This window comes from Larus michahellis, chromosome Z (assembly GCF_964199755.1).
Source record: "Larus michahellis chromosome Z, bLarMic1.1, whole genome shotgun sequence".
Lineage (NCBI taxonomy): Eukaryota > Metazoa > Chordata > Aves > Charadriiformes > Laridae > Larus > Larus michahellis.
This window is the reverse complement of record NC_133930.1, coordinates 26,328,007-26,352,102: the sequence shown is the minus strand read 5'-3', so window position 1 is coordinate 26,352,102 and position 24,096 is coordinate 26,328,007. Positions and strand designations below refer to the sequence as shown.

General features: G+C 38.4%; 1 protein-coding gene across 4 annotated transcripts in view; it reads right to left on the bottom strand.

Annotated features, from left to right (window-relative positions):
• WDR41 (WD repeat domain 41) overlaps positions 1-20,286 on the bottom strand; it is a 43,780-nt gene extending 23,494 nt beyond the window's left edge. For 2 of the 4 annotated variants that reach the window (XR_012584853.1, XM_074569260.1), the window contains exons 1-11: positions 20,084-20,275; positions 15,582-15,697; positions 11,466-11,514; positions 9,514-9,645; positions 9,096-9,158; positions 8,478-8,589; positions 7,035-7,097; positions 5,686-5,796; positions 4,186-4,370; positions 1,088-1,209; positions 13-101 (exon numbers count right to left, since the gene is read on the bottom strand). Coding sequence is in view for 2 of the 4 variants with exons in the window: in XM_074569260.1 (XP_074425361.1) it covers positions 13-101; positions 1,088-1,209; positions 4,186-4,370; positions 5,686-5,796; positions 7,035-7,097; positions 8,478-8,589; positions 9,096-9,158; positions 9,514-9,645; positions 11,466-11,514; positions 15,582-15,697; positions 20,084-20,134 (1,093 nt within the window). In the remaining 2 variants the exon portion in view is untranslated. Of the gene's footprint in view, positions 1-12; positions 102-1,087; positions 1,210-4,185; positions 4,371-5,685; positions 5,797-7,034; positions 7,098-8,477; positions 8,590-9,095; positions 9,159-9,513; positions 9,646-11,465; positions 11,515-15,581; positions 15,698-20,083 lie in introns of all 4 variants that reach the window. The other 2 variants (XR_012584852.1, XM_074569261.1) reach the window with 2 other exon arrangements.
• Positions 20,287-24,096: the final 3,810 nt, after the last annotated feature.

Here is a 24,096-nt window from a genome sequence, read left to right as displayed (position 1 = left end):
CTACTAGCAAACCTGTTGGAACCGGTTCAGCTGGCAGCTGCTGCTTTTCTCGGAGCTCCCAAATGCGCACACTGCCATCTTCTGAACAGGAGATCAGCTGCCTGTAAAAACAGTCGATAAGCAACAATAGCATGGATACTTATCTGCACAAGTCACCTTGTGATGTTTCTATAAAATAGACAGCAAGTGCCTCAGGTTCTACACAAGTTTGCTAGAACTCTCAAATGTAGCAGGACATCCAGATGTTCCATACAAAGCAATGTGCATTTGTAGCAGGACAAAACATAATGGACTTACAAAATAGGTGGAAAAAATATACATTTTCAATCCCATTTTAAAAGCATACCACTCTGTAAAACAAAAAACAACAAGTCTAGACTTTGCAAACACGGTTCCACTAACTGGCTTCTATAAGCTTGCTTTCATTAAGCAAAAACATATTTTTTCTTATGGAAAAATAACAAAAGGAAAGACACTCCTTTTCATTATATGTTTAGAACAGCACATGCATTTACAAGATCAAGGCCCTAATTTTTATCTTCTTACTGATTTTTGCTCCACCAAACAAGAGTACAGAGGGATCTAACAACATAACTATTAGATTACATATACATTGCAAACTGTCCAACTTGGCTGTCAAATAAGTTCCAGCTAGAAATTCAGCAGTAATGATCAAAGGCTGGAAGTTATTATTTTTTGTTAAAACATTTCAACTGTCACCAAATATTTAGTGAAAAATATTTACTGAATATGCCATAGGCCTTTGCTTTGTAGAAGTAAAATGCTGTTAAGCTATATTTTCACAATGTAGACAAAAGTGCTTTATTAAGTCTGATCTTGAAAATAGCCACAATATTCTACTCTAAGCCTGTGGATCAAGCACACTGGATTATAGTTTTTTTCACAATGAATTACAATGATGCATTTTCAAAAATCAGATCAACAAGTTCTATGTAATAAAAGTAGATCAAACTAAAGATCAAGTCCCTGCCCTAGAAATTAGACGCAGCTTTGCAGACTGTCTCTAGCCACACTTCCAAGTTGTACATTTCTTTACTGCATTAACAAAATGTACCATGACTCGTACCTGTTTGGAAGCCTCTCAATGTGCAGTACAGAGGAGTCGTGAGCAGTTCTCTGGCAGGCAATCACACGCTTCATTTGAAGATTATATACGTATATGCCTTTCCCAACAGCAGCAAACACACACTGGAAAGAAAATTCAATGGAACAACTTACAGAAACAGATACTGAAAGATCACCCTGCATGTAATGGATTTCCAACAGTACTATGACGTCATGTACCCTGCATTATCTAGCTTGTTTCTGTCCTTGTGTTACTGCTTTATCCCAAACATACAGAATCAACAAGTTATACAGAAAATATGGATTTCTTGGAGGAAATAAGAGATATCCTCCTATACTCTAAGCAGTTTTATTTCTGAATTTTCATCCTGTACTTTACAATTTAAGTGGAAACCAAGGATACCAACAAATTAACACATTTCTGCAATTAACCTTTTATGTTCTTAAACCAAAATAATGTTCTATGTTTTGACAATCTCTTGTTTTATCATGAAAGACTGAGAATACAGGAAGCTGTTTTGCATTTTTGCCTATTTTTTTTTAAATTTAACTGAAGTTGCACAAAGAGGTCTCACTCAAGCATTTGGGCTCTCCTCAGTGCAGAAAAGGAACTCAGTCACAGAATGGTATTACACAATACTGTGTAAAAAGACCCGGAACCATTTTGCATTCAATGCTCTCCTTCAGAAAAGTGCAGGGATTCTGTCTCATAACCATCACAGCCCTAAGAAGCCACAAACAGTTTACAGATCATTAGACCTGGACCCTCTCATGACTTATAATGATTTTAGAGAGGACAAATGTATAATCGCGTGTACATACACGTGATATATTTCGTACCAAACAGAGGAGTGCAAAATGCTTCTATTCAGTACATATTTGGGGTTTTGAACATACCTTGTTTAGGTAATGGTATGCTGGATCTTTTCCCTGAATGGCCTGCTTCCACGTACAAAGCACAAACATTAATGCCTCATAAGCAGTTCACACCACACACTTCTCAACATTTTGTAAAACTGGTAACCCAGTGTCTTTGACTAAGATTTCCTACATATATTCAACAGTGTTTTGACACTGTTCAAAACTCTTTGTCTGGGTTTTTTTTGGGTTTTGTCTTGGTTTTGTTTTCTTGCACACATCTGTGGTGGGAGCTCCAATAGCTCTGAAACTAAGCTCAGATTTCTGATAGCATTCTACCAAATCAAGTTTAAAAAATGAAGCACATTTTTGTTATTTTCCTAGTTTTGTATGAGGCTCAATTCAATGGCCTTCCACATGAATCTTTCATTCCTATATTTCAGCCTCTTCTTCTTTATAGTCTTCCACCTTGAGACAGGCTCTTAAATTTCATATAGTCTTATAGCTTTGCACAAGATGCTCTTCGCAGATCACACTTTTCTTCTCCTCGCCCCCCCACCCCACCCCCTGCCCCTACATAAGCCCCATCAAAACCCTGGTCATCTCAAACCCCAAGAAAATAACAGATGATGAGGCATAAATTGTACACCTATCTTAACAGGCAAGTTATACACACATACCAGGACAGCAGATGCACTCTTTAGCGCTGTTTCCTAGTATTGCCAAATCTTAACCATCCGATTTGTTTCTGAATCATTTTTTGCCTACGAGCTCAGTATCAAACTAGACAAGTGCATCTTCAACTACCTACCTCACTAGGAAGCATGCTGAAAAAGTTCCTAACAGAGAAAACACCAATTTAATTTTCTTTTTTTTAACATGAAGAGCATTCTACTTTCAGATAGCAGGTAACAAAGTAATTCATTGTAGGAATACCGTTCTTAACCACTTTCTAAGTAGGAACTTTACAATACTGACAGCTCTGCCCTAAAAGCACCTTCTATTTGAGGACATAACAGTAGAATGACCTTTTCTTCTCACCATTCAGAAGTCTCATAATAAATAAAATTCTGCAGCAATTTGTTTAGTTCCGTTCCATGAATGAATAAAGTCCTCAGCAGCCTCAGATTCCACATTCAATGTTTTAACTATCGCTGAACTTCACAAAATTCTTTTCCCCTCCCTTAAAACACATCTTGTGTAGCTTTCAAGCAGGGAATCAAAATGTTTTGAAGTTAAATTATAGAACTGGCTTTTTTCTTCTTCTCAAACTAAGCACACACAAGAAAACCACTGGAAACCCTACCTTTAGGGACAACTACATTTCTTTCTCCCCACACCCTGCAACGTGTCTCTCCCCAGTGTTTTAGGAATGCTCTTTTCACAAACAGACAAATGCATCATGTGACTACTTGTCCCTCAGCCTAGATTCAGGCTTTTACACAGCTTTTATTTTGTTATAGCTCATATCTCTGAAACCATTTCCAGGAATCCCTTTCTTAATCATTCCCCTGCAATGGGCCTAGAGGACCCAAAACAGAATCCCACTGTACCCATGTACTATGAAACATCTTTTCTTTTGCCACTAATAGTTGGTAACATTTCACAAAACTAAATAACAACCTGATGACTTTTAGTATTTCCTGAACAATAACTGGGTTCTACCTGAGTATTCTGACAAAGAACTCCTATATTATCTTCAAAGTATGATTACAGTAGACTGGATTTTGGACCTGTATTTGTGCTCTTTGCAATTGAGTATAGCCCATCTGAACAGAAGCAGCAATATTTATTTACTACTAAGCATAGACATATGCCTATTCTTTAATTCACTTCAGAGTACCCTCAGCTACAACTGCTCAAGAGGCGCATTATTGTGGACACTGCATTTCCAGAACCATGGAATATGAAAGATGTATGCCATCAAAACACACACCTCCTGGTTTTCTTTTTCTGTAGTGGTACTGTAAACAACTAATAAATCTTTGTCACTCAAAAAGAAATGCTGTTGTGACGGTCCATTATATTAGTTCCCATACCATCAACACACTATAACCCTTCAGTTAGCTCAACAACCAAAATTTTATATAAAAGCTGTTGACTGTATAAAAATAGCTGTGCATATTTTAAAGAAGCCTCTCATATTAAAACAAGCAAACTGTAAACACAAAACACTTCGCCTTCTGTGGTAAGGTCATGCTAGCTCACTTGAAGTAGTTAACTATTTTTAAAGCTTCTTACCTCCTCATCAGATGTTAAGTGTTGAACTGAAGTTTCATTTGGGCTTTGGGATAATTTTATTTCCGGCTGTACATCTGGATGGACAGAGGAGTCCCAGAAATTGCACTCAGAGGCCTGTTTTGTCCAGTCAAGTGCATCCCAAACTATTAACTCACCCACATGAGAACCTGTCACAAAAATCAAGTCTAGAGGGAGGAAAAAAACACACATAGAAATCACATGAGATTAAAAAAAAAAAAAAATCCATTTCACACAAAGTTACAATCCTAGAAAGTTAAGACAGCCCACTTTTGAGTGAAGCTATGTAGAATGTGCGCTACGTAACTGACTGGACAAAAACCTCTCCCTTTGAGTAAATACTCATTTCGATTACCTAGCATAGCTCAGATGAGCCAAAGCTGATGAGCTCTCTCTTGTAAAATTAAAACTAGGAAGGAGAACATTCACCTGCCACAGTGCACAATACAGTATAGCAAGGGCAAGGAACACCACCTGAAGTATGTACAAATATTTGAAGTTCATTTGTTGCCTACATACAAAACCCTTCTATTCCTTGGACAAGCAGGTGTATTAGCACCCCTCTGACACAGTGAAGTATGTCTTTGCCATAAACAGAAATACTAATGACAAATTAAATGGATAAGTTAATGGCAAGATTGAAGTAGCTGGTCATGGATTCTGCTCATCATGCATGGAAACGAACTGCTTCAACAATAATTAATGCAGGTAGCATATTGTCTTTTTAAGCCGAATATTGCTTGCCCTTCATAATCAAAAAGGAGAAAACAATGGCACCAGGAAACCCCAGAAACAACTACCACAGAATCCACGTTTTCTTCTTTCCAGCTTCTTGTTACCTCTGTACTACAGGCCCTTTATGCCAACAAGTGACACAAATAAGCCCAAGGACAAATATACACTCTCTATCACACCAGGAATAACTCGTCTTGGGCTCTGGGAACGCTCCATAAAAAAACAGGGAAGAACAAACTAGAAGGGGTTGACTCCTGTAGTACAGTAGACAGAATTTCAGGTAATAGCTCAGTATTGCCCTAATAAGCAGCAGAGACTGCATCATCCTCCAGAGCCTCTAAATAACGGCTCTATATGCAGGCCCATATCTGCATAACAAGAACTTTCAGCTACCTTGGGACTACAACTGCAAAGGACATGGCATTGCATATTCCATTTTAAGAATCAGAAGGAACAGGAAAAAAACAGTATTTAAAACTTTCCCAACAGGAAGGAGACCCAGAGTTCTACTCCCATCAATGACACTGCCTCTTCTGTGCCTTTTCTACATCATGACCTGCCCTATTTCATTTCACTGTTAATCCATAAATAAACCCATTATTTCACTACCTTTGCAGCTATACAGAAAGGTACATCAAGTTATGAAGTTTCGCTCCAGTTAAAAGTTTGGTCCCAATAAAAACTCCATAGTTGAAACATCCCACTGGTAACTAATGCAACTAGTAACATCATAAAACAAACTCTTACCATTGACACAGACTAATGACAAAATGTTATCCTGATGGTCAACAAGGCGTTTTACTTCAAGGACATTCCAACCTTCAGACCCATCATTAGAAGCAACCAGCCTAAAAATTACTTCAGAGATAAAGAAAGAAATTGTCTAAATAAGCTTTGTCATTCAGAATAAAATGTAGCTATGCCTAAATAAAACATCATTTTCAGAAAGACACAAACTAAAACATATTATAAATGAGACAGCACAAGATATGCAAAGCCACTTAAGACCACTCACAACACCAAAACCAAAATGGGAATAAATCACTTCAGTGTTATTATTAGGGCCTCTTACTACAGCAACTATAGGGTAAAACATTTCAGCACAGTAACTCTGAAATTCAGAGAATCATTCAATGTCAGAAGCTGCAGAAAGCAGAGGTGAAAAGTATTAGACGTCTTCATGGATAAGTAAAGTAGAAGTGCAACATTTTTCTTTTAAAGGCTTATCTGTCTGAAAACTATTATTCCAAAGGATGCAATATTCTCTGGTAAGGCAATCAAGATCGCCAGAAATTAAGACTTTATTTTAACCAGTCTTGAAATTTCTTTTATGATGTTTCAAGGGCACTACAAATGAACTGTGGGAAATCCAGATGGAAGTTTACATGTATACCAATGTCTAAACACAAGAAGACTATTTATAGTTTCCTCACGATTCTCCAATCAGAATATCAGATTGCTATTTTTCAGCTAAGTGTTTAATCATATTGAACAAAGTTTGTTGTTTTGCTGATTCAGTGCTCTACTTTTTCTCCTGGATTTATTTTTTTTTTTTACATATTTTGAAATTTCAGTAATTTTATACAACACTCTTATTTAAATGACTGTCCACAGCCAATGATTTACAGTTTGCATACTCAGAAAACCCTGTCTCCAAGTGACCAATAAAAATCATCACATTGTCTCATTATAGCTTTGGACAGTATAATGAGATCGGTAATACCTCATACTCCTGATCTTGGGATAAGGAGGCTCTAAATAAGCCTAGCATCTGACAGCTCAGATCATGAATTCCAGACCTTCTCCACACAGACAACGTAGGTCACCACAATCAGATCTGGACAGGTGGCAAAACCAGTAATAACAATAACAAAGAATATAGAAAAGTTTTGCCATGCAGATCTCAACAAAATTCCTGAATGAGATTAGTATCATCTGCTTCTTTGTCAAATAAGGGGAAAGGAAGAAAGCTGTTAATCACACCTTAACGCCATTTACTTTTCCTTTACAATTCCAGCAGCATGGTATTTACATATCTCTGGTAAGCAGCTGTTATAAAGAAACATGAACATTTAACAGAAATGCAACATACTCACTTAGCTCTCTGCCAACAGCGGCTGCAACACAATTTTTAGGCAATTCAACCAAAGCACTGATACCTTTAGAAAAATACATGAGACAAAGGAGAAAAGGATATTCATTGGCCACAAGAAAACACAGCAAAATGTTATTTCCTTATTAATAAAGTTCTCCATAATCTTCCTTCCACTTATAAGTTATTATAAAAATAAAAGCTATTGCCTGAAGTGAAAGTTAAACAGCATTGGACATGAACAGATTACTTCAGATAGAGGTACAGTCAGGAGTTTTGGTCCTGAATCCAACAGAATTCTCGATGTCAAACTTGAGGTGAAGCTGTGAATCAACAATCTTTTTATTCTAAAAACAGTTAAGATGATTATGCCCTAATGCTGGACAATATTGAGGACACTGTGGTAATTATTGAGACTCTGAATACATGCAGTACCAAAGTTATCAGATACTGATACTACCACAATATACATGATACTAAAATATTGTGCAGAGCCAGATGAAGAAGAATAGGGCACAAGATAAAATGTCCTGCTTGCTGTTACTCTGCCTTCATCCTGCACAGAATTCCCCTGGTCTGTGCAGCCACACTATTAAAGTAAAATTCCCCAAGGAATAAGCAATCTGTCTCTTTCCCCAGAAAGGAAGCAAGAGATTAGGAAGGAAGAGAGGGATGCCGCACATCCTATTGATGCCTTCTATGAAAGTTTCAATAGCACCTCACACTAAGCACTACAGTGCCACTTCCAACTGGTATGTGGCATAATATTTCGCAATGAAGCAAAAGAAGCATTAATATCCTCAAAGATTCAGAAGGTTTTGCCTACCACTATTTCATTCTATGACAAAAATAAGGAAAATATCGGTTCCAACTTTTAATTTGATTCACAGCTTTGTAGGTATCTTTGTGAAGTATGTCAGTATTACACAACAATTTGCACGGACAGACAATATTTAAGTTTATTAATAGAAAAGCATGATTGACATTGAGATCTGATTACTTTTACTGTATTTCTACCAAAACCTTAATCTTCTACATCACAAGTACTGATTCTTAATAAAAAGATATCTTTACTGCTCTACTAATACAAAGCTTTACTTCAGAATAATAAAACTCCCACTCATCCATACAGAAAGCCAGCCAAAGGATCTGGTCCACATTACAGCAAACAGCTGTATAAATCAGCATCTGAGGTCTAGCCCTGTAAGTCCAAGCTAATGTACAGTTACTGAGATCTGACATACTTTAAAATTCACGTAGCACAGGAGATTAAAACCAGTCTTAATTCTAAAACGATTAAGTCTGACATTTAAAAAAATAGAGAGTGACTCTAATACATAATGTTATCATTAGAATTAAAGAGAATTTGCCAAGTTGGTTTTGCATCATTATACAGATCCATTTTACTTGCACTTTAACAGCTATAATGAGTCATTTACATTTTTACCTGCATCAGTAAGATGACTGGTCTTACACAAGAGATCTAATTTTCGGTTCCAAACACATAGATCACTCCCTCCAGACAACCATACATCCAGTCTTTGAAGAACTGTCAAACACTGCAGAACAAAAATCAGATATATGTCCCCTGCAAAAGTTCTACAGGGAATTTCTCAGTGAAATGATCATGAGCTTTAGCTAGATAAAGCTGTAGGTACTATGAAATACAGTATTAAGGTGTCACTTTCCTAAGAAATACAGAGTTAATTACATACTATATGTTACATTTTTCTACCAACAATGCAAAAACTAATTTTTCAGTGATTTTTTCTGCTATTAACATTCAAGAACTAGTTTGACTGTAAGTTGCCTTTTTAACATAGTAACAAAACGAAGCCATAAAATGATCTTTGTTCTACATCCTTTCAAAAAGAAAATTGAGATATTGAGTTCCAAAAATAAAATAAGAATTGTGTCCACTTCTCAGTCACTCATTATGTACCTGTTCTTAAACCAAACATTGCTGTTAAAATTAACACAGCTGCCCATACGGCCCATGAGCCATACGTAATAGATTCTTGTCTACAACAAAACAACAGACATACTCAGGGTTTCCTCAACTTACCTTTACAGTAGAATGGAAACATGACACTTTCTGAACCTGTCTGCCACTAGAGCAGTCCCAAACCTGACTTTATTCATTAAGGAAACTGAAAGGTTTTTATGCATTATATTTATAAATGCTGTGTTTGTAACTAAATGACAGATTGGGAAATAGGTATGCAGAGACTCAGTCTTTAAAACCCAATATTCAGCCAAAATGACATATTAATAAAGGTCTGCTATGGGTTCATTTTTGTAGCAATGATTGCATTTAGTTGTGAGCAATAATAAGTAAAATCCTAGTGTAATCCAATTATACCTACTGGGTATGATCAGCCAATAAATTCAAACAACCTGCAGCCTGTCTCAACACTACCTTTAGAAGTAAAAGCCAACAAAAAGCCCATAGAAATTTGAATCCTCTCCAGATCTAAGGATACAATAACTGTTCTATCAGCTGATGCTGTTAAAATCAAATGTTTTTTTTCTTCAGAAGCATCTGACGAAGAAAATGGTGCTATAGCTGTAATTTTGTGTGTGTGTCCATGAAGTTCAAAAAGTTTTTCTCCAGTCTGAAAAACAAAAACATTGGAAAATGCCTACTGTAGCATATGACATAGGTACCAAATGACTTTTGAAGGCAAGAATTTCCAAGAGTCTAAACTCTCCCTTTCTAAAGCAATTTATGGATTTACTTCTTCCTACCTTCAGTACTGTTCAAGATCTTAACTAGAATTAAAGAACACATTAAGTATAAGTGTAAAGGAGCAGTACATAATAAAAACTACTCTAAGGGTGAAAAAAAAAAAAACAACCTCTAAAAACCCTTAAGAACTAAAGCTTTCCATTAAACTCATTTAATTTTAATGCAAATATTGGTCATTCCCTCTTTTTAATGTATACTAGCAAAATTCAGATTTGTTGACAAACCCTTTCTTGAAAAAGTTTTTTTTATTTATTTTAATGATTGGAAAAACTTGACCTATATTTTTGGCAAACACAGTACTGCCAATTTCCTGGCAGCGTTCTTTGGTATGCACATTATCTATAGCTTCAAGCTGCTGCTTAGGTAACTGCAGCTACTTCTGCTCTGTTTAGTTAGATGGCAAAACCCTACAAAGACACATGCAGAAGCATACTGGCATTTTAAACATGCAATTAAAATACAGGGTAGTTATGACCGTACACTTCTTTACACTTGTGGGCTACGTTTTTAAGTTAGAATTACAAAAGATTTGTTTTAACAAAAACATAATAAAAATCCTACAGAAGTAGAAAATGGAACTCAGTTCCTAAACTGGATATCTAAATGAGTTTTACATTCTAACTGCTCAGAACACTGAATATATATACTCATAGACATGGCTTTGAATAATCAAAAACAATTTATTTTTCCAAATTATAGAATTATAATGGGCTTTCAATAACAGCAAAGCACTATCTGAAACTGCTAAAAAGAGAGGAAAAGTTTCAAGTTCTGTATTTTAAAATTACACCATCAGAAATGTCACATAAATTTTGCAGAAAGCTTCCAAAAAAGTTTATGGTCTGAGATTTATTTCTTTCTTAATTGGAATGTTTGATACTCAGAGTTTAGACAGCACAATATTTTAGACTTCCTATTGAACAATCTAACTTGTACACTAGCCCTCCTTAACACAGGTCTTCTCCCTTTTCTATAATTTTGTCAGTGACAGGGAGACACAGAGCAGAAGAGCAGAACAGTGGGTATCACACTTAGCACTATTTCCATGATAAATCTAATGCCTTAGTAAGGTTTTCAAAAGCTATAAGAAAATTTTTATCACAGCAAGCAATTAAGGCCTTGTTTCTGCACTGCATGAAATGTTTAACTTCTGCTTGACTTTGGTGTCTTTCCAACACAGTTTTGTGTTAGCTCTCCACCTAGTCTAATCAGTTATACTACAAATAGACATTGCTAATAGAGCCACTGAAATGTACTTAAAACTTAAGTATATATACTGGTCTTGGCACGATTGGGACCTCGCTACGATTTGTTAAGTTACTAGTCAACATTTCAGTGTTCACAGCAAACACCAAGCATATTTTAGAAGAATTAAAGCCACAAGTTCGTACACACTTCTGCTTCTCCCATCATTATTTCATCTCAAATCTCTCTAAAATCACTGTGTCTTCCCAAAACACTCCAAATTTTAAAACTATTGTTCTCTTGGGTTCACACAACTTTTACTTTCCTAGCTGTCCTTTGTAAACTAAGATTTGACAGACTCCCTCCACTTTTACATTTTCAAACAGCACCTCTGCAGCAATTCTTATTTATTCTGCTTTTTCACTACTAGACATTTCTAACTCCTCTTCCCAACTTCTACCCTCTCTGGAGCACACAAGCTACCCCCCAAAAAGAGCTAACCTGAGCATTCCACAGAAATATGATTCCATCATCTCCTGCAGATGCAAACCTGGGGAAAAAAAAAAAAAAAGCACTGTAAAAACTTCAATATAGCATAATGTAATGGAAAAGCAGTAAACCATTATGTAAGAAAAATATTTACATGATATATTAGACTCTGGCTTTAAAGAATAAATATGTATTCTTAAATCCTCATTACAGTTTATAAACTGAAGTCAGTACATTCAAATATGTGTTCATCAACATATAATTAATATAAGAACAAGGTTTAAGAATTCCAATACATATTATTATAAATAGAATCTCACATTACAGAACCAATTCTCTTGTTAAAAAATATGAGATCTTACATATAATACATAAATAACAGCAAACTCTAAAATCAAACAGTATTAGTAGAGCTAACTGACTGCAAGACATCTAACAAGTTACAAACTACTCATATGAGTTCAGCCCAAGAGTAGAGGAGCCCAGTATTTATCATGATACTTTAAACTGTGGCTAAAAAGAACTCCCAAAGGGAGTGAATGCTAAATTTGACTTATGCTAAAAATCCAGCTGGAAGGCATACCATATGAGGAAAAAACAAGTTCATATTAGCATGTTAATCTCACATTAACAAAGTCTGACCTAAATTCAATCTTTTTCTCTAGGCTACATTTGCACCTTATCAACACCACAGCTTTACTGTAGCTGGAACACACAACCCAGCTATCCCAGTAAAGACATACTATGAGTGGAGAAAGCCTGGAATAGAAGCAAGACCTTCCATAGAATACCTTCTACTCTTCTAATTTTTCCTTTTGTTTTGAGCCTTTACCAAGGGTTAAACCGTTTATTTAGAGAACTAAGATCTGTACTATGTGCATAAAAGTCATGAAGAAGAAAGGTTATATCACTTCTGAATTTTTTTGTTACCAGGTGTGAATGGTTTCATTAACTTTATACATGTCCTTTCTTTAAGACTCTTCACAATTATAATGTTTGTGAAACTTGCTAACAGAATAAGTTTTCAGGCACAAAGCCATACAGTTTCCCTCCCCCCCTTTTCTTCCACATATCATCTTGTTTTATTCTATGACAGTAAATATAAAAAAGTGTAAGCTGTACTTTCTTAATATCTTTCATTATTCTATATCTAATCAAGCCCTTCTTTAAAAACATTAGAGCAAAAAACAGTCTTCAATGCACACCTCCGATAACATTAATTTCTTATCTTTAGTTGCCTTTTAGCTCTATTATACCTTGTTTTGTCACAACATCAAGAACTTAAAATAGTAAGACTCTCACAATTCAGGACTAGTCCTTTAAATTCCAATTCCTCTCTTGAGTAATACTGGAGCTGTGTGCCATTTGAACAAAATTCTGGGAAGAAAACTGGTGGTTGAATGAAGGCACGAATGTAATTCATCAACATAGAAGTTCAACAGAGTGTTGTTTTGTGTATTTTCCTCCTCATCTTTAACCAGGATTTCTGTTTAAATACCAAGGTACATTGGTCAGAGTCAGTTATCCTACAGTTACATTCTGTTCACCAAGGTGGAGATTCATGGGTCACCTGATTCTTTTCCAGTCATGAACACCATCATCTGTAACTTCGTCTGTTTCCTGAAGGAGCAAGGAATGGTCAAATGAGCAACAAAAAAAGCTATTCTTAAAATGTGTTATGAACCCTGTTTAGTTTAATGTGTTAAATGCTAGAGTATTACATGCAATTTTATCTCAGTCCATTTTTTTGGAAGACTCTTGCTGAAGCTTAGCCTTCCTTAGTGATCTTCCAATCAATATGACCCTTACTTCATGTTCAAAAAGTACAAGAGAGAAGAAGAAAAAAAAAAACAGCTTTCTGTTACATTTATACAGGATTTATTTAGTATCTTCAAAAACCAATCTGAGAAAATTTTCCACTCACTGGTTTTAGCTGAGCCACTGAGAAAACAAGAAAATCCTTCTGCAAAATTCTCAATAAGATGATATTATCTAAAGACCTGAAGCGTGAAACTTGGCTTACAACAGTTGACGAAAAGCACACAATGGAAGAGCTGCAGAACTAAATAAAAACATTTCAGAAGCTGAGTAACAATACTAATTTTACTGAAAAGAATCAAGTGAAAAATATTATCAGCTGTTTAACAATCCAGAAAACACCAGTGAAGCGACTCTATTATAAACTCCTCAAATTCTCAGAGTATTAACCTCCTTATCCATATGCTATTTTATAACCTATCTTCAATGCAGCTTTAGTTTTACACTTATTATCATTAGTTTAGCTTCAGTAATTTACCTGCTACCATACAATGAAGCCCAAAATGGCAAAAAATTTCTTTGCATCAGACAGTGCATGCAATCTAAGAAAACTCTCATATTTCTATAAAGACCAATTACATTTATTGAGCATGTGTTTTGGGAAAAAAGTACTTTGAGGAAAGGTCATTTTAATAACTTCTCTGGGAAAAAAAAAAAGACTGCAAAACCCCCACAAGATTCTTCTATTTTTATATTAATCTTCTGGTCGATTACTATAATGTAGAAAAATAAATTTTATGGTAATGCATATAGCTTTTCTGATATATATATTTATTACATTAGGAATGAAAACTGACAAGCTAAAAATTCTGCATGGAGTCTTCTGCGAAATTTTTTTATATATATATATATATATAAAAAATTATTTTTTTATATATATATAAAAAATTATTTTTTATGAAATTATTAGAAAGTAACATTCTGCAGGCATTCTAAATTTGGAAGAGACCACCCAACTAATCAACGTGCACGGGGAAGGACAGAACCTTCCTTCACAAAACACCTGCTGTACGCTGCAAGGATATAAACCAAACTCTTACCCATGTTAACTTAGTGTAGTGTATTGATGAATATATTAGAAAACCCCTTCTGTGCCTAATCCATAAAAGATATAAATGACTACAGCTCTTTAACAGAGAGACTCTTGCCTATTACTTACATTCTTAGTTCTAAAGGTTTTCTATTTAATTCTCCACATCAGCCAAGAGTCACTATGCTTATTATTGACTAAAGGCTTCACAACCTTACTTTTAAGGCAGATAAATATTTCCTCTCTTGCAGAATTAAGTTAAATTAGGGAACACTCAAGGCTAGTTTAGACAAAGCTAGGACAGAAGCCAGGTCCTAACATAAAACTATCACAACTCATTCTCTCAGTCACACTTCCAAAGTGACAATGGTAAACGTAGTGACTTCATCTCTGCTTCACAACCAGTTTTCCAGATGTTAAATAACTCCATCCTCAGAGTTCACAATAAAGTTGGACCTAGCTACAAGGAACTGAGAACTAGCTACAAGGAAAGATTGTCTGGGAATATTAAGAAAAAAAAAAAAGTGCACAAAGCTAAAAATTGGAAGAGAGAAACAAAGGAACTGTCAGATTTCAAAGAAGAGCAAGTTGAACAAGATCAAACTGGAGGAGATATGTAATGCAGAGATTAAGCATATGTTGCGTTTTACTAAGTAGTCATTCTGAATAAAGTGGTGAAAATTTCAAAGTTTGAGAATTTCAGAAAAAAGTCGCATTAACCAAAGCTCAAGTGAATTGATCACTCAAGTTTCAGAAGAAAGCATAACAGAAGATAAGAAAGAAAGGAATGGCAACATTCAATATTGTTGAGAATGTCATGTTCAATAGCTACAGTGTCTCTGTAGGAGTCTATCACATTCTTCTGTAGAACCAAAAGGTGAAATAACAGCTGTCCTCAATTCAAAAACATACATCGCATGCATCCACTCAGAACTGAAGCAGACGCTACTGCATATTGTCCTGGAGAAAGTAGAAAGTGTGTGTAGACATGTACAGAAGGGAATGTTCAACCCAGGAACAGCCTAAAAAAGAAGGGCTGAATTAGCTACAGGCATTTCTTTCAAACAAATGAAGTTGTACCAAGAAACGTAATTCCATCACCATTATTTTCTCATGAAAGTATAACTTGCAAGAGAAGCCAAAAGATGTAGTAACATGCCAAGAAAAGGGAGTGTTTATTAAAAAAATAGAAAGGATTAAAAATATTAGTACATTTTGAAAAATATTGTATGAAGTATTGCCAAGGATGCAGTGAAACAATTTGAAATGCAATTTCATACCTGCAATCATCTATTTGCACTAGAAATCGTACTATATCTTGATGACCTTTCAAGACAAGGAGCTCCGTGTAAGGGTTCTGTATTTGTTCTTCACCGATTGTCTGTACAGATGATTTCTAAAATTCATAAAAAAAGGAATTAAATTTATTTTGTACTGAATAATTATTTTCACCAGGTCTTTGTAATGTCTAACAATCTACATATAGATTCCTGTGTGAATGTATAGTTATATTTGAAGTTAAATTAAGTTTCTGAAATATCATTTTGCCTTAATGAAAATCATTACAAAAGATAATTTCTTATTATTTCAAGTAAATAATACATTTCTGTAGCATGTATTTTAAATTATAATACAGCATTTTCTGTTTAACAAAAATATTTTTACTGTTTTAATCACTGATACACAAAAATGAAAACACAGTTTAGTCATGAGCTGTCATGTGGAGCCAGCTTCATGACTCAATTCACCATACATTCAGGTGTTCATTAAATTACACCTCTTCCGCGAGGTCTGTAAACCTCTCATATCTTTCATCTACCGTTCAATTTTAAAATCCTATATAAAGATGACATATTTAAAATAAATAAGAATAAATGCTGTTCTGTTACATAATATATACATCATTCATAGGGACTCTATTCACAAAACACCACAGCCAACTGCTTAAAAAAACACAGAGAATGATTATTCATTTTATAGAACAGCACCTGCAATTACCCCCAACTAGACTATTAATTAAAAGAACAATCAATCACTCAGAGCAAGCTGATCACCAGGCAGAGTCAATAAAATATTGCATAGGACTGCAGTTTCAAGCACGATAGTTCTGCTAATCTCAATCACCAGTTTGTTTCAATAGAAGACAACTTTTTTGTTTTTAAGGTCTTCCACATTCTGGAAGAACTTAACATCAGACATTACTTTAAAAAAAATAAAAATATCTAAATAGCTCAGTAGGAACTCAATGACAGCAGTCTCCTTCTTCTAGATTTATTTTACGTGACTGTCAACATAATTTTACTTCTAAGACTGTCTCTTCTTTGAGGACTTCAACAGAACCTGCACTGTAAAACAGCAATTACTAAACACTGTACAACATGCAGCACATGACAGTTAATCCTACGTGAAAGACAAACATATTATCCTCAGAAACTTCACCATTCTCTTGCAGGAATAATAAATTATTTTCTCTTACTTCTGTATTGGTCTATGATACTATTCTTCAGAAGTTAAGGATGACAAAGTTAATAAATAGGGAAAGAAATCTGTGTTTATTTTTAAAATGAAGAGGTTGTCAAAATGCTAGTTCTTGTGATTTTATCTTGGTTTTGTGCTATCTGATGCATTTCATGAAGCAACTGTTCCTCATTTTATGCAATTATGTGAGAATAGCAGTTCCCATTTAAAATAATGCAAGTAGAGTCTGCATGGTTATAAAGAAAAGTTGAACAAATATGGAAACTTGGAGTTCAGCTGTCAAAAGGTAATCAAAACATTCTCTTTAAAAAATTGAAAGTTCTAAAAATCCTAAGCACATCTCAGCGTCACTGGATGACATTAGCAATACTGTAGTCAGACGACTTCCATTTTTATTTACTAATAGAAACATATATTCACAAAACAACTGTAACACCGTTTCGAAAGTCAGAATTTGTAACATTAACATCCCAATTCTGTATTCTGTTGTTGCTCCTTATTCAGTACAAGACAGTGCTACTTCTTTTGAACAATGTGTCTAATCTTATTTTTTCTTAATTCTAAGAATGCCTGTGAATATTGAAAGGTACAGTACTTATGAAGTACTATACACAACAACAAAATAACAGTTTCCCCCCCCGGTACTGTCAGACAACAAGCTATGCTCTCTTCAGATCTTCATTAATATTGACCGAACTGTTGGGTTACATGTGCATTCTTTCCCTGAAGAAACATATTTTTGATATAAGTTATTAATTGAACTCTCTTGTAGCAACAAGTTTTTAGAAGAGAAAGCTAGATGCTGATGCTAATGGAATCCATTCCCAATTTGTATGTTTTGATGCAGGACCTGTAAGCATCACTATGATAATCAGTAAACAATGCCACAACTTCCTACAACCCCCATGATCTGAAGGATTTAAAAGTGGGATTGTCAAAAGCAGTTCACCAAAAATATGGATACAAAGGTACACAGACATACTTACATATGTATCATGGAGCATAATAAATTGGCTTATATGGACCATGACGGTACTGCAGTTGAGAATGAGCCACTCTGCTTAAGACATACACCATGGCCATCAACGGAGAGAAGTGATCGTCCCCCTGTACTCAGCACTGCTGAGGCCTCACCTCAAGTACTGTATCCAGTTTTGGGCCCCTCACCACAAAAAAAGACATTGAGGTGCTGGAGCAGGTACAGGGAAGGGCAACAAAGCTGGCGATGGGTCTGGAGAATAAGTTTTACGAGAAGCGGCTGAGGGAGCTGGGGTTGTTTAGCCTGGAGAAAAGGAGTCTGAGGGGAGACCTTATCGCTTTCTACAACCACCTGAAAGGAGGTTGTAGCGAGGTGGGGGTCAATCTGTTCTCGCAGGTAACAAGTGATAGAGCAAGAGGAAACGGCCTCAAGTTGCACGAGGGGAGGTTTCGACTGGATATTAGGAAAAACGTTTACACTGAAAGGGTTATTAAGCATTGGAACAGGCGGCCCAGGGAAGTGGCTGAAGCACCATCCCTGGAGGTACTTAAAAGACAGGTAGACACAGTGCTTAGAGATCTGGTTTAGTGATGGTTTTTGTCAGAGTTAGGTTGATGGTTGGACTAGATGATCTGAAAGCTCCCTTCCAACCTAGGCAATTCTATGATTTTCAATTCCACAGCAAAAGAAGAGAAATGGGTAAGGAGAAATTTACATTTCATGAACTTAAGACAGCTTTCTCTATCCACCCAGTGCAATGCCACTCTAATACATCTGGCCTTTTCATGACTGGTTGAAGACATAGCACATGAAACAAGCATCAGAAGACCATTGCCCCCACACTGCTATAGGTTTCTTTATCTATTTAAGAAAAGTAGAAAGAACTGATGGTTATGAAGATGATCTCTACAGGAAACAGTATTACATAATGCAGGAGAAAAGAACTAAAAGTGTTTAGGGAGTAATCCTTATCAATATTTGTTATTCAGTTTTTCCACGGAGAAGCAAAATGATCACCATCATTCAGCAAACCAGTGGTAGCAATGGAAACAGAAGTCACGTGGATCAGATTTAATCAAGCTACAAATGGCAGAATGGAAGAACTGGACCACACCTTGACTCATGCTCACACTTTATTAAATCATAGTATAACTAAACCATAGCCAGAGTTTAAATTTTGGAGAGGGAGATGTAGCAACATAGTTTTCTAGTGCATGTTAAAAAGGTGTTATTTCCTATTTCCTTTTAAAAACAACTGCACAGAAACCTGCTAAATACAACTGCAATATAACCAACATTTTGACTGATGACAAAGGTCAGAGGCATTCCCAGACATCATATATCATCATTCCAAACTGGTACAGACTCAAACTTCCACCAAAGTTAACTACTAGCATTTGAAATCAACCATGACATTGTCATGACTTGCTCATGTATAGCAGCTGAAAAATAATTACTTCCTCATATTTGTCTAGATTACAAAAGCACTAAGTAGCTCAGGAATGGTGTTAATTAACTTTTATTAAGCCCAAGCTGAGAACTTCAACAGAGTCTCAGGGACAAGAAAATCCCAATAATCTCTCCCTCAAATCCAGTAAAACTTCTTTTCCAAGTAAGGCAGCAGGAAGGATGTCAGTGTCCAGTGCACTGCATAAGCCTAGTTTATTTTACGGGTAAGAAACTGAAAAGAAATGCTAGACGACTAATACAAACTACAACCAGGACACAGAACTAAAAAGTTACTGCCTACAATTTACTCTATCGACGGAGGAGTCCCGAGGGTCAGAACTCCATAGGCTTGCAAGCTAGGAAACATAACCTCCACTTGCCCAGGATGCGCCGAGCAGGAGGAGGAGGAGCTGACAGGGAGGAGCTACTGGCAGGGAGGGCTCCCAAGCCTTTCAGCTCCTGGGCAAGCTCAGATCGGGGGTTTTGCTGTCTGCTTTTGTGTTTTTTTCTTTTCCCCACCCCACTCTCTCTCCAGCGAAGTTTGTAAGCCTTTCTAACCACCATAAAGCCCCACAGGCTGCCAGCTAGCCCTGAAGGCCCCTTCCTCCGGCAGACCAGGAAAGGCCCCCGCCTACCGCCCCCCTAGCTCACAGCGCTCCCCTCCCCCGCGGCCTACAGCTCCCTACGGCCCCGCACCGGCGCCACGCTGCGTGAGGGCGGCTGTCCCCACGGGCGACCCCCCCCCAGGCCCAGCAGACGGCTCCTGCTGAGGGGACAACGCTCCCCCCGCCCCCGCCAACGACCCTAACGCTTCCCCTTGGCCCCGCCTCCCGCCGCGAGCTGCTCTGCCCCCTTCCGCCACGCCCGCTGCCTTACCTCCGCCAGGCCCTGCGGCTCCCGGCCGCCGCCGATAAGCCACCGCAGCATCGGGAGCGGCACCTGCGTCTCCCCCCCAATGGGTGGCCGGCTACGGCGGCGGCGCTATCCCCGTCGACACGGCCCCTGCACCGGCGGCTCGGCGGGATGGCCGGAGCGGGCGCTCCCGCTGAGGGACAGGCCTTCTTAATCGAGCTCCGCGCGGAGAGCAGCCCGCCGCTGGGCGGGGCCGAGAGGGGCCTGAGCAATCGATCGCCGAATGGGTGCCGGACGGCCGTGAGGGGGCGGCGGTGAGGAGCGGCCATGAGTGGGCGGTGATGGTGAGGCGGCCATGAGGGGGCGGTGCTGAGACGGGGGCCGTGAGGGGTGGCGGGAGCCTCAGGCTGGTTCAGGTTAGCCTGTTCGTGAATCCTGAGGTTTAGCGGCCGAGCGTATTAATTCCGTATAATGGACAAATAAAATATTTACTAGATTTTTACTTGCTGTCATACAGTTTCAGGTGAAATTTATGCTACAACAAATGAATAATTGTTACCATTTTGTTGTGACCATCTTAAGCTATTTCCTGAAGTAAACAACCACCAAAATTTTCTGTACATAATAGATTTCCCTGGGCTGTGACTCTTTTAATTCTCCTTCGCTGAACCTCCTTTAAGACCACAGTGTCTTTGTTGGGATGGAGCAACAAGAACAAATGAGGCTGCACCGTCGGGCTAAATGACACCCTCATGTAATTCATAGTCGTCATGTAATTCACAGTTCTGCTCCTCCTCTGCCCTTAACACAATGATCTGGGCAGCCTTTTGGAATTTTAGGTGCACATGGAGCAACATCACATAACCCAACCCAAAAGGCCTCACAAACCCCATTCTTGAGCAGACACAGGTAACAAAGAAACACCTAACATGTATAAACTTGCCCAACAGATGCTGCTCTGTACATCTAAATCTACACGTTGCAGTTGTCCTGTTGCCTTTTCACACATGTTTCTGGTAATTGACACCACGCAATATCATGAGACATACCTGAGATTTCCCAGATACCTATGGCAGGAGAGAATGGTGGTTTGCTAAAACCTGAACTTCTAGTAACGACCAGCCTGTGCGTGGAAAGCACGGGATGCATCCTGGGTCTAGGATGAAATAACGCTGTAGTCATGCAAGTTTGACAAGTATAGGTGGCGCGCAACCTGAGTATTGCCATTTGTTAACTTCTGTGAATTCTTTGCAGCTTCTCAGCACACCAAAGTTGATGACAGGCATAAACCAGTTTTAAAGCAGGAGATGTTTACTCCTACTTTAGCATACTCCTGCTTTCCCATTTCAGCTCGGTTGTGCTAGATTCCCAGCTCAGAGGTGCTGTTCCTGCAGACTAAGGGCATAGCCAGTGGGATTGCTTTGTGTGTGCAGCTACCTCTGCCGGGGTTTCCATGGTAATATTTTGTCATCACCAGTCTGCTCTTTGGCATTCTCCCTAAATAATTTGGTATCTTCTCCAAACTAGCAAGTGTTGACTCGTTTCATTGCATTTCATTTATTGGAAGGAAGGACTGCACAGCATAACACTACTTACAGCTGTATGACCTCATACAGTATCCTCAAATACAGTATCCATAGTGATACCTCCAAAAATTAAAAAGAGAGCGAAGAGCACTTACTACACTAGATGCAGGGACAGAGAATGCTGTTTACTTGGGTTAGCAACATGAGAAGGGATCTTATTTCTTCTTTAATGCTGTGAGGAAAATACACTGCTGGACTTTACCTCTCCTTTCCTGCCATACCTCATTATTTTAGCTTGGGCTGCTGTATCACAATTCACGCATCTGGAAGAGACAGGATAGAAAAAATGCAGTGCGGTACTACACTGAACAACATCTTTGTAGGTAAATACAGACCTTCATGGCAGCACCTGGAGACTGTAGGCATTGGTAAAGACAGTGTTGGAGTGTGTTCTTCAAAACAGAAGCTGGAAATGCACCAGGTTCCCAAATGGTGAATATGGAGCCTCACGTAGCTCTCATGGTTCATTGGGTTTGTGTGGTGAGGTATTGGTAGCAGGGGGCTACTGGGGTGGCTTCTGTGGAAGGTGCCAGAAGCTTCCACCATGTCAAATAGAGCCAATGCCAGCTGGCTCCAAGATAGATCCCACCACTGACCCACCCACAAGCTGAGCCTGTCAGTGATGGTGGGAGCGCCTCTGGGATAACATATTTAAGAAGTGGGGAAAAAAACTGCTGCACAACAGCAACTGGGAGAGAGGAGTGAGAATGTGTGGGAGAAACAACTCTGCAGACACCAAGGTCAGTGAAGAAGGAAAGGGAGGAGGTGCTTCAGGTGTCGGAGCAGAGATTGCCCTGCAGCCCGTGGTGAAGACCATGGTGAGGCAGGGTGTCCCCTTGTAGCCCATGGAGGTTAAGGGTGGAGAAGATATCCACTTGCAGCCTGTGGAAGACCCCATGCCAGAGTAGGTGGTTGCGCCCAAAAGAGGCTGTGACCCTGTGGAGACCCTGTGCTGGAGCAGGCTCCTGGCAGGACCTGTGAACCCATGGACAGAGGAGCTCACGGTGGAGTATTTTTGCTGGCAGGACTTGTGACCCCATGAGAGACCCATACTGGAACAGTCCATTCCTGAAGGACTGCACCCCATGGAAAGGACCCACACTGGAGCAGTTCGTGAAGAACTGCAGTCTGTGGGTGGGACTCACATTGGAGAAGTTCATGGAGGACTGTCTCCCATGGAAGGGACCCCACGCTGGAGCAGCAGGGGAAGAGCATGAGGAGTCGTCCCCCTGAGGAGGAAGGCACAGCAGAGACAATGTGTGATGAACTGACCACGACCCCCATTCCCTGTCCCCCTGCGCTGCTGAGGGGAGGAGGTAAAGAAATCAGGAATGAAGTCAAGCCTGGGAAGAAGGGAGGGGTGGAGAGAAGGTGCCTTTAATTTTGTTCTTATTTCTTATTGTCCTACTCTGATTTGATTGGTAATAAATTAAATTAATTTCCCCAAGTCGAGTCTGTTTTGCCCGTGGCAGTACTTGGTAAGTGATCTCCCTATCTTTATCTCCACCCACGAGCCTTTCATTGTATTTTCTCTCCCCTTTTCAGCTGAGGAGGGGAATTACAGAGCGGCTTTGGTGGGCATGTGAGATCCAGCCAGGGTTAACCAACCACAGATGGACTTCAGGAGAGTTTCTTTTCTCTTGTTGATGAGACCTGACTTCAGAACTCTGCTTCTGAGCATCTTTGAATTACTTATTTAAAGAACTCAGTCTTTTTTACTCCATTTTCCATTTCTCTACCTTTGATGTTGCATGAATTTCTGTATACTTCTTTTTTAAATCCTTCTTGTAATCTTGAAAAGCCAGTTGTTGTTATTCAGGCATCTAATGTATTCTACACTTCCTGGAAGCAGAAACTGCTTCTTTGTTGCCCAGTGTAGTTTGTATAGGTGCTATATTTGTTGTGCTGCCTAGGTAAAGAGCATGATCCACCACTGCAGTCCAGTTGCCGGGCCAACATGCAGTGTCTTCTGCAATTTGGTGGGTTGTTGCTATCAACCATTGGCCATTGGCAAAGGGTTGTGTTAAGGCTCTTTATCAATATGGAAATGATGGGTCAGTTTGAGGATAAGTGTCACTGCGGGAAATTTGCAGCACATGTTGTGATTACACTTGCAAAAGAAGTCTCTCTTCCACAAACGTGGCATTTCTTGTCCCCAGGCCTTTGTAGCTGACTGGAGGAATACTTTTTCTTTCTATCTTCTAGCATGATGGCTTCCCTTTTAGCTCACCCCAATGAGATCCTGGCCTCTGCTGTAGTGATTGGGCACAGAAACTGTCACTGGGTTATCTCTTCCTCTCTTAACTAACATTTCTAATATGTCTGATGTAGTCTAGCATTTTCTACTGTATGTTGTGAATAAATATGCTTCTTTTTGTGTATCTTGTGTTTGGTTTACATCTCTTTGTGAAAAAGCAGCAGTGTCCTACACAGAGCCATAATGCTGTGTTT